The 14,435-nt window shown below is 39.5% G+C and overlaps 1 protein-coding gene across 1 annotated transcript in view; it reads right to left on the minus strand.

Annotated features, from left to right (window-relative positions):
- Window positions 1-1,152: 1,152 nt before the first annotated feature.
- Window positions 1,153-14,435, minus strand: part of slc7a11 (solute carrier family 7 member 11) — a 35,691-nt gene continuing 22,408 nt past the window's right edge. Inside the window, exons 8-12 of the mRNA XM_026330852.1 lie at window positions 5,709-5,812; window positions 5,363-5,459; window positions 4,593-4,742; window positions 4,141-4,318; window positions 1,153-3,262 (exon numbers count right to left, since the gene is read on the minus strand). Coding sequence (XP_026186637.1) covers window positions 3,207-3,262; window positions 4,141-4,318; window positions 4,593-4,742; window positions 5,363-5,459; window positions 5,709-5,812 — 585 coding nt within the window. The 3' untranslated portion in view covers window positions 1,153-3,206. The remainder of the gene's footprint in view (window positions 3,263-4,140; window positions 4,319-4,592; window positions 4,743-5,362; window positions 5,460-5,708; window positions 5,813-14,435) is intronic.

The following is a 14,435-nucleotide window of genomic DNA, read 5'->3' on the forward strand; positions in this document are numbered from 1 at the left end:
AGGGAGTATGGCCAAGTTTTTTATTTTTTATTTTAGGAGCAGTTGAAATTTTAGTTTGTTTTTTACTAGTATTTTGTTTTTGCAAGATTTTAATATAATTTGTTCAAATATTCAACTGCAGATCAAAATTAAAAAAAGTTAATTTCACAAAAACAGTGTCTTTCTTAAGAGCTACATGAACAAAAACAAGAAAACCCTACAAAAAAGAAAAAGAATGTCACAAAGCTGGTGTGTGGAGGAGGAGAGGTAGGACCCAAGTGCAGGACAAAGCAGGTTTATTTCCCCAGGGCACAAGCACAAAAAAACAGGAAATTCTCCACCGCTCAGCCGGCGGGTGGGCAGGCGAGCAGGTAGGCAAGCAGGCAAAAACAGAAACGCCACTCAGCATCATGGACACAAAACAGGAAAAACTCTTCACTACTGCAAACAATACTGTGCAGCACATGTACACCATGCAATGCTCCAACAGAGAACAAAGGAAACACAGGAGGTATAAATAGACAGAACTGAAGACTAATTGAACACAGGTGAGAACAATGAACCACAAGAAACAAAGTTAACCCAGGTCACAAAGGAGAACAACAGGAAACTAACCAAAATAAGAGACCCAAAACCGGAACTGAAAATCCAACTCATGACAAAGAAACCTGAAAAAAAAATCAAATTAAAGCATCTTATTTTTTGAAATGGTTGCTATTAAAAAAAGTTGTATACATTATTATAGTAATTAACTAGAAAACATATAAAATTGCTTTAAAATAATATGGTAAAGCCAGTTGAAGTCATTTTTATGAGTTATTAACTTAAAAACTTGCCTTTAGACTAACAGTTAATAAGTTAGGAATTAATTAAAATAATCCTTGAGTGAAGAGGAAAACCTATTTCCCCTAATGCAATGTAGTTTGTTGGTCCAAAATAATTTCAAATGAAGATGTCATAACTCAAAAAGACTAATGCAAAATGTTAATTTTTTTAGTTGAGTCTAAACATTTCTTTTTAGAGTATACTTCATGGCATCCTCTGACAAAATGAAAAAGAATTACACACAAACATCAGAGCAACTGTTTTTCCATATTTATTAATTTCGTCAGTTTAGTAAAGTAAAACAAAAACTTAACACATTTCAATTTGTTAATGAAATCAGATGTCGCAATGTGTGCTCTAGTGAGAGCTGTCCTTCTTATCAGACTTCTTTTTGTTGTTCTTAGTGGAGAAGATGCATTCTTGTGTGTTGCCTACAGACAACTGAATGTGCTTTTAGTGCTAACACTGCCATCTGCTATGCAAATACTGAAATATGTCCACTTTGAGCTTTTACTGGCCACAGGGAGCTAATTGGCTATCACTTTGTTAAAAGTTAAGTCTGTCCCTCAAAGTTTGAAAGCTTTATAGTTGCCCTGCTTGTTAAAAAAGGCAATATGTAATGCCCAAATAGTTTTTCTAATTAACAGAAGTGTAAAAAATATATGTTTGGGCTCACATAAATCTATACATATGTCACTGTAATCATTTCTGGTGTTTCTAGTGTACACTAAGGAAACAATCCTTTGTATAAAAAGTGTTTATAAAGGATCCCAATGGACACATTTAAAGGCAGAGTGAAAAGCTGGACAAAACGGAGAGGGGAGTGAGGCAATAATATAAAACTGAAAAAAAAAGAGCCAATTAGGGTGGGTGTGAAGTGGGTGTCATGATATGTTTGGTTATTAGATTAACAAGTTATCAGGATGGTCTCATTATGTGTGTCCCTGTTTCTTCCCAGACGCTCCTGCAATCTGCATGCTCTTTATTCTCCATCCATACTCCTGCCATCTGACCCACTGAGCTCCACTGACACTCACCTACATCCCATCCAACTTCATCAGCCTGGCTGCACATAGGCCAGCTCTCTGCACTTACTCATTTTTTGCTCTCCATATGTCAATGTGGAATGAGATTTCATTAAATGCTGCTGCAGGGGCAATGTATTAAAACTGTTTTTTCCAAAAAACTCAATCCACCATAACTGCACTTGATGATGTTAAAATCGGTACAAACTGGATAAGGGTGACATTGATAGCATGCTATGATTGGTGTGAAGCCAAAGGGCAACTGGTTTATCTTAATTGTGAATTATAACTGTTTGGCAGTGGCAGGATGAGAGCTTCATTTGACTGGTTAATCTTTGTTTTTTTTTTTCACCAAGGGATGCCAATTCTATGTGTCCTCCTTGCAGACATAACATTAGCAGTAAGAGTGTGATACAGTTTTTTTTGCTTTTTTTTCACTCATTGTAAAATACTCTTACAAATGGAAAATATATGGCAGCCAGCAACAGCATAGAATTAACAGAACTGATAAATGTCCAGCCTCTATCTTTAGTCCAGCAAAATTATGGCCCTCTTCAAGTTAATGGAAAACTTGTTAAACCTACAATAATCAATATATCTTTTATAGTAAAAAATAATTACATAACTGTATATAACGTAAAAGGGATCACTCCTTGTAATAAACTCACAGAGAATTATCAGATCTGCAGTTTTCCTCAGTTTGAGGGATTGTCAGTTTCCTTCAACTCACAAATACAGCTTTTTTGTGAAAAATGTATCTTTAAATGGCAATTACACTCTTGTATATCTTTTGCCACTACTGGTAAGGCAAGTAAATATTCGTGTGCAATATTTTCATCACAACTTAGCAATAGAGTACACAGTTGTAACTGGAAGGTGGCAATATAGGGAAAGAGGTTATTCCTGATCTTACATAGATATGTCCAGTGTCCCATTTGGCAGCTCTGGCCTTCTCTGCACAGATTCTTTCCAACACACTTTGGGCTTCATGCTGACTGTCTGTTCAGCTATCCACGCAGTTTTCTCAAGTGGTTTTAAAGTGGATGAAAAGAAATTATTTGATTGACCATTACTGAAGCTCCAGCTGTTGATAATGATTTCCTCCCTGTTGTAATGTATTGTGCCTCTCTTTCACTGTGCGCCTAGTTGCCCTGTTGGTTTAGACTTGGTTCCAACTGTGGCCAGTTTCAAGAAAATAGAGCCCTAAATCATTATACTGTAATAAAACACTATAAACATACATTCAACAGACAGAATTCACTTTTAACCTTTAAATGAGCCTTTTGGCTCAAATAACAACGGTTTACCTTTTGAGTTAGCATGTGCAGAATTTATGATTTGAAAGAACCAAGTAGGACATATAGTGTTTGTGTACAGTTACTGCTCTGCAGGGACAACCTCCAGGATGATCTGTAAGGTTCTGTTGAAGGAATCTAAAAACAATGAAGAAAGAAATAATGGTGTCATTTCTCGTGTTAAAGGAAAATACTTGACATGTTAACTTAATACAATTAGGTGGCTCGGAAACAAAAGAGGAACATTTAAAATTTACAACAAAAAAAAATTACAAGGCTGTAACAAGGTGGGGAAAGTGCACATTTTAAGCTTATACAACACAAAAATAAGATTAGCTAAAATGTGCAGTTGCATTAGGCAAGTGCTAAACCTTTTGTGACACCCTCTTCTGTTAACCAGCTTTTGAATAGCCTGGCCAGCCAGACTAACTCTTTTTCTATACAATGAAATTAATCTGGAATCTCATGGGCTGAGATCGAATCCCTGGGGGCAGGCCAGTAGACGCAGAATAAACCAGTCAGTGAAACAAAGGATATGACGCAAGCAAAGCGACAGTGAGATTGGTATCAACAAACCAAGCAATAATTGGATATGCAGTACAGTAGCGATGCTAGTGAATGACTCATTATTTTTGTTGTAAAACCATGAGAATACACAGTGTTATCACCATTTCTGTGGAGAGATGAACACAGAATAAGGTATGTGTCTTTTTTACACTGATCATCCCCTTCACAACATCTTGATGGACCAGAAAGGCAGCTATACACCCTCTTAGCCAACAGCAGATGACTACTTTTACTACTTAGAACTTTTCAGTACAAGATTGTCAGAATTTCCCTTTCAGGATTAACAAAGTTTATCTATCTCATCTCATCTTCAACACAGAACCATTTCAAATCACAGATAAGGCCTTAGATGCAGTTCCAGCTCTAAACTGCAGGAAAAGGTCAAATGTGGTCAAAGAAGCATTCTTCTGTGGGGACATGCAAAATAACAAATACTAGTTATGAGTTACCTAGAGCCCTGTGAAACCACTTAGGTCTGTGGTTGAAGTATAAGAAAATGTAGTATGCGGGGATGCCGGTGAGGGAAATGGCAAATCCAATCCCTGTGTTGATTGGGTCCGAGTACAGAGACAGAAACACCATGGAGAAACATGTGAAGCAGAACACCACTGGGATGAAGAGAGGGACCTGTAGACAAGTCAAGAGTTATATGTTATTATTATTCATGTATTGTATGTATGTACACAGGTGCCCATCAATGTTTAAAGAGTATCTGACTTTGCAGCATAACTAATTCCCATTTTATTTTAAACAGATTATCTTAGAAAAAAATGAAAGCTGAAGGGAGAACAAAATGAGGTGATATTTAATACAATGAAGGTGAATTATCTGTATTGTATTTGATATAGTGGCAAATATTCAAATGGTACACTAATACAACTGCAGTTGTTTGCACACTGACCTTAAAGGGGCGGGGAAGGTCAGGCTTTGTGTATCGGAGGTAAATTAAACCCATCACCACCACACCAATGAATAGCCACCGCAGGAAGCTCATGAAGTTCAACAGGCTGTAGATATCTCCCACAAACAGCTGGAAAATGGTCATAGGGTACTGTACGCACACAAACACAATGTTTTTATTCATTACATGTGGGGATTTTACATTCACTTGCATTAATTTCCTTACCTAAATACTACTGATTACACTAACTTCTAATGAAACTTCTGAAGTTTAATTATTTACTTGGTGAGGAACAGCATCTGGTGGGTATGTAAACAGGTTTTGGGCCCCACAGTGTGAATAATAAAATACATACACAAACACTTTGGAAGTAAAAAAACTCCATGTGAGAGAGTTGATGTAAATAGCCCTAAATGTAGCATGAAAATATTCTTGACTCTGTTTGGATGGCAGATGTCTGAATGAAAATCCATGATCCATGGTCAACTCTTTAACTGTGTCTGTTGCAGCATATAGGCAGACATTATCAGTATTAATTAAAGTATTCGGCTTTCAGAATAATTAAAATGTAATGTGGTGACAATTATTTCTTTCAACATTATAAATGAAGTCATTAAATCCTAAATATTCTTTAATTGCTAAGACTAATTGCTTTTTTATTGTCAAGGGATATCTCAATTTAGAGTATTTGGGATATTTAGTTTTGATTGTATTGTCTAATGAACTGCTACTGATTGTTGTCGATATTGTTACTATTGCAGTAAACGGACCAGTATGAAAACAGCAGCCAGTGGAGTGTGTCTGCGGACGTGGATCATGGATAAAACCTCAGGAAGCTGTCCTTCACGTGATGCCACATAGAACATTCTGGGGAACATACACACACACACACGGACAAATGTAAACAAGAGTGATGATAAACATTAAGTTAATATTGAATTGACTGATTCTATGAATAAAGCAAGAATCGTTTTAATCTTGAATCACATTTAGTCCACACTGACTTTACAACATTATTTGCTGTATCAGCAGAAAATTAATATCACACAATGGAGGTTGCATGTATCTGTTTTAAGCTCAAAGACAGTATTCTGCACACTGTGATACAAACTGTACCTAGACAAGGCAAACAGGCCACCGTTCATGGAGCCATAGCAGGACAAGGCTACAAACACTGGAACAGCTACTGAGAAGTTCCCCATCAACTTCTCTGCAAACGTCTGTGGCAAAAACGGAGATAAAGCAAAGTGGGTAAGAGCATGTGCTGCTTTAAAGATGCAATACATTACAAGCATGCCAACGGTGTATGTGTAAAAAGCTTTTTCAGAAATAAACACAAATTAATTTAGTGACTGTGTTTCAAAAAAGGATATACAACACTATTCATTAAATCTTTCTTTGTGGGCTCAAGACAGTAAGAAGTATGCCCCACAGGTGATCAGAGAATTGGAGCTGTTTCAAAGGGCAGGCCCATAGACAAGGAGGCCCATATAGGGTGGTGACTCCGCAGACAAGCAAAAATCACTGGACATTCTGATGGCCCTCCTCATAAGTGAACAAGAAGCTGTGGTCATTCTGGAAGATGGCCTTGTAGGTGGACTGAGAACCAAGGCCATTCTGGAGGGTGGCCATCAGTGTACTGAAAACCAAGAGTGTTCTGGAGGCCAGTCCAAGATTCAAAGAGAAACTGTGGCTCTTCAGATGGATGCTCTATAAAGCAGACTGGGGCCGAATAGGACTCAAAATCTTTTGGTGGCCTTGGAGATGGACAGGAAACTGAATGATAAGACAGATATGCTAAGCTACTTTGTCATACATTTGTCATAGTACAAAATATACAACAAAATTCAGGTGCACTCTCTGGCTCAGTTTTTTTTATGTTTTGTGAATTTGTCCTCTGTCTTTCCTCCTCTATAGTGATTTAGAGTTTTTGTAAAAAAACCCTGTTTTTTGAATCCGTGAATCTGCACTTGGGCCCTTGTTTCTAAATCCTAACATCCTTAATCATTTCTGCCAATTTGTCATGTAAAACTAATATTCCTCTTTTACATGGTGTCATGAACCAGGGCGTGGTCAGGAGCACACTTCACCCACACAAACACAGGAGTGAGGAAAAGAGTCTTTATTTAACAAAAACAAGGCTAGGAAACTTATAGGTGTAAAACATGGGCAGGAACAAAAGGAAAACACAGCACACGGGTAGGAGTGGAAAACAGGAACGTGGGGCAAGAGCATGAACACAAAAGAAACCAGGCACGAACAGAGGGGACAAAGCATGAACAAGAACACATCAGTTGCGGAACATGAGCGTAAGGGAGACAAGGCACACGGGACTACATGAAAAACAGGAACGTGGGACAGGAACATGAAAACTAAGGGAAACAGGGCATGAGGGTCTGGGTCACACACTTAGGAAGACGCACCAGACCAAACAGGGAGCAAGAACATGAGAGTCAGGGAAAACAAGGAATGAGGCTCTGGGTCACACACAAGGAGGACTCACAGACCAAGGGGGAAACATGGACATGAAAAAGAAGGACAAGGCATGAACAAAGGAATTAACACGCACAGGGTAACAAGACAAAACCTGAACACAAGAGGAACTAGACAAACACGCAAGACAGTGACAACACAGTGACAGAGGAAACCAGAACAACCTAACTTAAAACTTAGCGAACAAAAACAGTCCAGGATCAAAAGGGTTCGAAAAACAAGCAGAGTTTGATGTGGCGAGAGAAAACAGGCAAACAAGGCGTGGAGCATAGGTTTTGCAACAGACAAGGTCAGACAACAGACAACCTGGCAAAGAACAAAGGTAAGACAGGCGTATAAAAAGGCATGGGGAGAAAACATCTTGACAGCTTATCCTAAACATCACTTTCCTAGCATCCACCAAGTTAGCCGTGTATTTATTTTTCCATATTTTTCATTTAAAGCTAATTTAGTCTAGTATTAGTATTTAGTATTTCATTTCTTTCACTTCTCAATGTTTTCAGGTCATTGTATGACACAGCTTTGTTGGGTCTTGAGACCAGCCTTCTAAAGACAACTTAAATTCTGATTACATTTAAGATCTAAAGTTGTGTCTGTCTGTGAGAAAGGAAGAACAGAATGTAATTCTTTTATTCCATAAAAGCCTTCTGAGAACAGATAAATACACTTCATACCTTTTCTTAAGGTGCTTCTATCACTCATTGTGCACAAGGTAATAAAAAGTAACTGCATTAGAAAAGATCAGAGATCACTTAGTGAATGCGTCTTCCCTATTATAGGTTTACAGTAGCACTGATACCAGTCTTCAGTCTAATAAGCTGTGATGGATGTTATTAGGGGATATCTGTGATGTGGTTAGCATTAACAGGGAGGTGCTGGGAAGTTGAGCTGTCAGAGACATTAAACAATGACATGTTAAGTGCAGGAAGGCAACCGTGGTGTTCACATTAGCAGAAAACATCACTAACAGCACAGAGGTGAGACCTCAACTAAATACTTCAAATTATCACACTCCTCTTCACTGCAGGAGAGCCAACTAACTTCTTGTTGCTTTTAGGAAAACCAACATGCACCCCTTTCACCTCACACATCTCATGATTCATGTAGTTATTCCAAAATGAAACCAAGGCAGTCTATTAAAAACACCTGTTTTAAAGTTTCATGTTTTGATTATTTTAATGCACTTTTCAAACTGTCCACTATGTGGTGCTTGAACCCATATGTTGATGATAACAATATTGTGCTAAAAACAAGACAAGAAAAAATTGAGAATTCTAAGACATAGACAATTGGGCCACTTTCTGGGGAAAACCCGGTCTGGTAGCGAGAGACGGCATCCATCCCACTTTGAATGGTGCAGCTCTCATCTCTAGAAATTTGGCCGAGTTTCTTAGCCGACCTAAAGCCTGACAATCCAGGGTGGGGACCGGGATGCAGAAAGACAGTCTAAAACGCCTCTCTGCAGTTTCCTTAGAGCCGCCGCCCCCCTCAAACCACATAGAGACTGTGTCTGCCCCTCGAACATATAAATCAAATAAATCAGAAGTTAACAGAAGAGGAGTTATTCATAAAAACTTAATAAAAATTAAGACCACTCCTCTAATTGAACAGAAAAACAGAACTGTCAAATGTGGACTATTAAATATTAGGTCCCTTTCATCTAAATCTCTGTTAGTAAATGATTTGATAACTGATCACCAAATTGACCTACTTTATCTTACTGAAACCTGGTTACAGCAGGATGAATATGTCAGTCTGAATGAATCAACCCCCCTCAGTCATAAAAATTATCATGTTCCTCGAAGCACAGGTCGAGGTGGAGGAGTAGCTGCAATCTTCCACTCAAACTTATTATTAAACTTTCATCCTCAGAACAGTTATAACTCATTTGAGAGCCTCACTCTTAGTCTCTCGCATCCAAACTGGAAAACACAAAAACCAGTTCTACTTGTCACTGTGTACCGTCCACCTGTTCCTTACTCAGAGTTTTTAACTGAATTCCCTGACTTCCTGTCTGATTTAGTGCTTAGATCAGATAAAGTCATTATAGTGGGAGATTTTAACATTCATGTAGATGTTGGAAATAACGGCCTCAGCACTGCATTTAATTCTATATTAGATTCAATTGGTTTCATTCAAAACGTTAATAAACCCACCCACTGTTTTAATCACACCCTTGATCTTGTTCTGACCTATGGCATCGAAATTGAACATCTAATAGTTTTTCCCCCAAATCCTGTTTTGTCAGATCATTCTTTAATAACTTTTGAATTTCCCAGGTTTCTTTTCAGCACTGTAGCCAGGCTGACAAAAAGTCACAGCTCTGTTGAGCCCAGTGTTCCCTTAGCTCTCAGCAGTGATGAATTTATGAGTTTCTTTACAAATAAAATCACAACTATTAGAGATAAAATTCAGCAGATGCTTCCTATACCTGCAATAAATGAATCTTCTACTACAGTAGCTCTTGAATCATCTGTAGGACCTCAGTTATGTTTAGACTGCTTCTCTCCCATAGATCTCTCTGAATTTACATCAGTAGTTGCGTCATCTAAATCATCAACGTGTCTCTTAGACCCCATCCCGACTAGACTGCTTAAAGGCACCCTGCCATTAATGAACCCATCTTTATTGGACTTGGTAAATTTATCTCTAATATCAGGCTACGTACCACAGGCCTTTAAGACTGCAGTAATCAAACCTTTACTCAAAAAGCCTAGTCTTGATCCAGGAGTCTTGGCTAATTATAGACCAATATCCAACCTGCCATTTATTTCTAAAATCCTAGAAAAAGCTGTTGCTAAGCAGCTATCAGACCACTTACACAGGAATGAACTATTTGAAGATTTTCAATCAGGATTTAGAGCACATCATAGTACAGAAACAGCACTGTTGAAAGTTACCAACGATCTTCTCTTAGCCTCAGATAATGGACTTGTTTCGATACTTGTCCTCCTAGACCTTAGTGCTGCATTCGACACCATTGACCACAACATCTTATTACAGAGACTGGAGCATGTGATTGGTATCAGAGGAACAGCGTTAAAGTGGTTCCAATCCTATTTATCGGACAGATTCCAGTTTGTTCATGTCCATGATGAACCATCCACACGAACAAAAGTTAGTTATGGAGTTCCACAAGGCTCCGTGCCAGGACCGATTCTGTTCACCCTGTACATGCTTCCTTTAGGATATGTCATTAGGAAGCACTCTATTAATTACCACTGCTATGCAGATGACACTCTGTTATATCTATCTATTAAACCTGTTAACACAAACCAGTTAACCAGACTTCAAGCCTGTCTAACTGACATAAAGGCCTGGATGACCAGTAACTTTTTACTTTTAAACTCGGAGAAAACAGAACTGCATTCTTTCACCTGCGCAACATTTCCAAAATTAGGAACATCCTGTCTCAAAATGATGCAGAAAAACTAGTCCATGCATTTGTTACCTCAAGGCTAGATTACTGTAACTCATTACTATCTGGATGTCCCAATATCTTAATAAAAAGCCTCCAATTAATCCAGAATGCCGCAGCCAGAGTCCTGACAGGAACTAGCAGGAGAGAACATATTTCTCCTATATTGGCTTCTCTTCATTGGCTCCCTGTAAAATATAGAATAGAATTTAAAATCCTTCTTCTCACATACAAATCCCTTCATAATCAAGCTCCTTCATACCTTAAAGACCTCATAGTACCATATTATCCCAATAGACCACTTCGCTCTCAGAGTGCAGGTCTACTTGTGGTTCCCAGAGTTTCCAAAAGCAGAATGGGAGGCAGAGCCTTTAGTTATCAAGCTCCTCTCCTGTGGAACCAGCTCTCAGCCTGGGTTCAGGAGGCAGACACTCTCTATACTTTTAAGGCTAGACTTAAAACCTTCCTCTTTGACAAAGCATATAGTTAGGGCTGGCTTCAGGCAACCCTGAACCATCCCTTAGTTATGCTGCTATAGGCCTTGACTGCCCGAGGACCATCGGTGCACTGAGCTCCCCTACCCTAACCCCCCCTTCCCTTCCCCTCCCCTCTCTTCTCTCCTCCCACCTCATGTATATTCCACCATTGAATGTTACTAACCTTGTGCTCTCTCTCTCCCCTAGTTTGTGCTCTCTCCCTCTCTCTCTGTTCTCTCTGTACCTTCTGCAGGTGTCCCTGGTCCTGGAGCTGTATATCGCTGATGTGCAGTTACTGGTCCCACCAACCTGCAGTGTCTATTTGTTGTTTATTGTTGCTGTTCTTTTCTCTCTGCTCTATCCACTCACCCCAACTGGTCGAGGCAGATGGCCGCCCAAACTGAGCCCGGTTCTACTGGAGGTTTTTTCTTCCGTTAAAGGGAGTTTTTCCTCTCCACTGTCGCCAAGTGCTTGCTCATAAGGGAATTGTTGGGTTTTTTTGTTTTAGTTTTTGTAAAGTGCCTTGAGATGATTTGTATTGTGATTTGGCGCTATACAAATAAAATTGAATAAATCCAAGGATGTTAGTGTGTTATTTTGCCCTTTACAGTGTGTAAAGACCAAAGTATCACACTGTGTTTCAGGGCCTCCGTTTGGAAAGACAGAGGTAGTCATAATATTTTGAGATTACAGTTCGAAATTTATGAGGAAAAACATTATGTTATTACTTTATTCTAAAATGAGACTGGTAGTGATGGCTGCCTCAGTCATGTGCTCTCTCATGCTTTGTTTTTATCTGTTTTTCTGCACCCCATTTCAGATCACATTCACCAGGGAAAAGCTCCTAAACATCAGGCAATAAGCTCCAAACACTCCCATTATTAACAAAAAAAGTTGATTAACTCTCGAGGCACCTTGGGGACCAAACGTGTACATTTTGCTTTTTTTTTTTTTTTGATTCTCAATATATCTCAAAATGCATGGCAATAAAAAAGCTGAACACCACAAAAATGGTCTTAAGAATATACTTTGTGTGTGTGTGTGTGTGTGTGTGTGTGTGTGTGTGTGTGCGTGCGTGCGCGCGCATGCGTGTGTGTGCGTGTGTGTGTGTGTGAACTTGAAGTCATCAAAAGCCAAATGGGCTCTGTTCATGCCTTTTCTTGATCAAGAGACATCCTCCTCTCTACTATCGGACTACATATACAGTAGGTATAGCATGTTTATGCAGGGGCATCTTTGAAGTCTGAAAGAATAGTTTGCAGCCTTGTCTGGCTGGTCATTCCATCAGTGGACAGCCATGAAGAGAAGCCTGAAACCAGAGGAAGTTCTTGCAAAGGGGCTGTGGACTACCTAGACCAGGTAAGCACAATTATACATGAATTATTTGCCAATTTATTTACTAAGAGGGCCTGTTACTGTTTGTGGCACCTACTCCTGCCATCAGCAGACACAAGTGGCCCATGTGCCTGCTCTACCACATGGATAGACATACCATGCTATAATGCCTATGTCCTGTTCACTTCTGTGGACCCCAGCTGGAACAGTGCCTGAATTGAATAGAATTGAATAAACTTCCATTGGGCCAGGAAAATCAGTATTATCAGTGTTAGGTCAGTTATTGACCTATTCCACTGGAAAAGGGGTTCTTAAGACAAACAAAAATCTAACCCTAAAATGTAACTTCATTTTTAAGGTGCCTCAAGGGTTAAAAATCTTAGTTGGAGGATCAGCAGCTCTCTGTGCCAGCTGGGGGAGACAACTACATGGAAAATACACTGTAATGCACTGCTTCTATTGATCCATCTGGAAAATCTCCGCTCACTAGCCAACAAAGTGGCAGACCTGCTTCTTGTTAACAGTACTAACTGACTTTTCACGTTCTGCTGCTCTGTGTTTCATGGAGACCTTGCTCCATCCTGGACCAGCTCTACAGAGCAGACTGTGAAATTGGGAAACCAAGAGGAGGAAGAATCTGCTTCTACATAAACAAGGGTTGGTGTAAAGATGTCGCAGCATTGAGAAAAATCTGTAGCACAGACTTGGAAGCTTTTTCCATTAATTGCAAACCATCTTATTTACTACAGGCGTTTTCTTCAGTTATTCTGGTCAGTGTCGCCTCAGGCCTGTGTTAGCGTGGTGTTACAACACCTGTTGCTGTTCACATGGACCAGGTCACATAGATGAAACAGAAACACCCGGACGCCCTGCTCATTGTCTTAGAGGATTTTTTTAACATAGGAAACCTCAGCCATGAACTACCCAAATAGAAACAGCATATCAGTCCAACCAGGGACAAAAACACACTGGGCCACTGCGACACTGTAATAAAGGATGGTCATCGTTCTGTTCCCCGTGCCACACTCTGACTTTTGACTGATCCACCTTATCCCAAACTACAGGCAGAAACTTAAAGCTGCAAAGCCTGTGGCTAAAACAATGAAGAAATGGACTGATAAAATCAGAGCTGCAGGTCTGCTTTGACTGTATGGATTGGAATGTGTTCAGGGTTGCATCCAGAGACCTGAACTCACTGAAACTGTGACATCATACATCAGCGTCTGTGAAGACGTGTCCGCCCACAAAGACTTTCTACACTTACAACAACAACAAACCCTGGTTCATAGTTTCATAAGGTCTCAGCCTTCAGTTAACCATTCAGAGTGGGTCCCATCCACTCGCAGTTGGTTCATTTGTACAACTAGGTGTTCATGGAGTGAGGTCAGCCATTTGATCTGCCAGTATTGTTCAGTCTCCAGCCTTTGTGGCTCTGCTTTCAGGATATTACCCTGTCAGGGTACACTTTGGATGGCTAAATGGAAAACATCTGTTTTATTCTCTTTGCTTCTATTTCTCTGGTGTACCTCTTGAGGCAGGTGGCCAGGCTATGAGTGTTTCCTTGGCAGTTTCCTCAGGTATGGACAGCTTGTTGTACTTCTTAGGTAAGCCTTTCAAACCTTTCGGCAGTTCTGATAGATGGCTAACTTCTCTTCGTGCTACCTTGATCTTGTTTTCCAACCTTTTCCTCCATGGAGAATAGTGTTTTCATACGGTTCATCTTGTTCATGTCATATATATAACTATATATACAGTGGGTACGGAAAGTATTCAGACCCCTTTAAAATTTTCACTCTTTGTGTCATTGCAGCCATTTGCCAAAATCAAAAAAGTTCATTTTATTTCTCATTAATGTACACTCAGCACCCCATCTTGACAGAAAAAACCAGAAATGTAGAAATTTTTGCAAATTTATTAAAAAAGAAAAACTGAAATATCACATGGTCATAAGTATTCAGACCCTTTGCAGTGACACTCATATTTAACTCACATGCTGTCCATGTCTTCTGATCCTCCTTGAGATGGTTCTGCTCCTTCATTGGAGTCCAGCTGTGTTTAATTAAACTGACTGGACTTGATTAGGAAAGGCACACACCTGTCAATATAAGACCTTACAGCTCA

This window comes from Mastacembelus armatus, chromosome 10 (genome assembly GCF_900324485.2).
Source record: "Mastacembelus armatus chromosome 10, fMasArm1.2, whole genome shotgun sequence".
Lineage (NCBI taxonomy): Eukaryota > Metazoa > Chordata > Actinopteri > Synbranchiformes > Mastacembelidae > Mastacembelus > Mastacembelus armatus.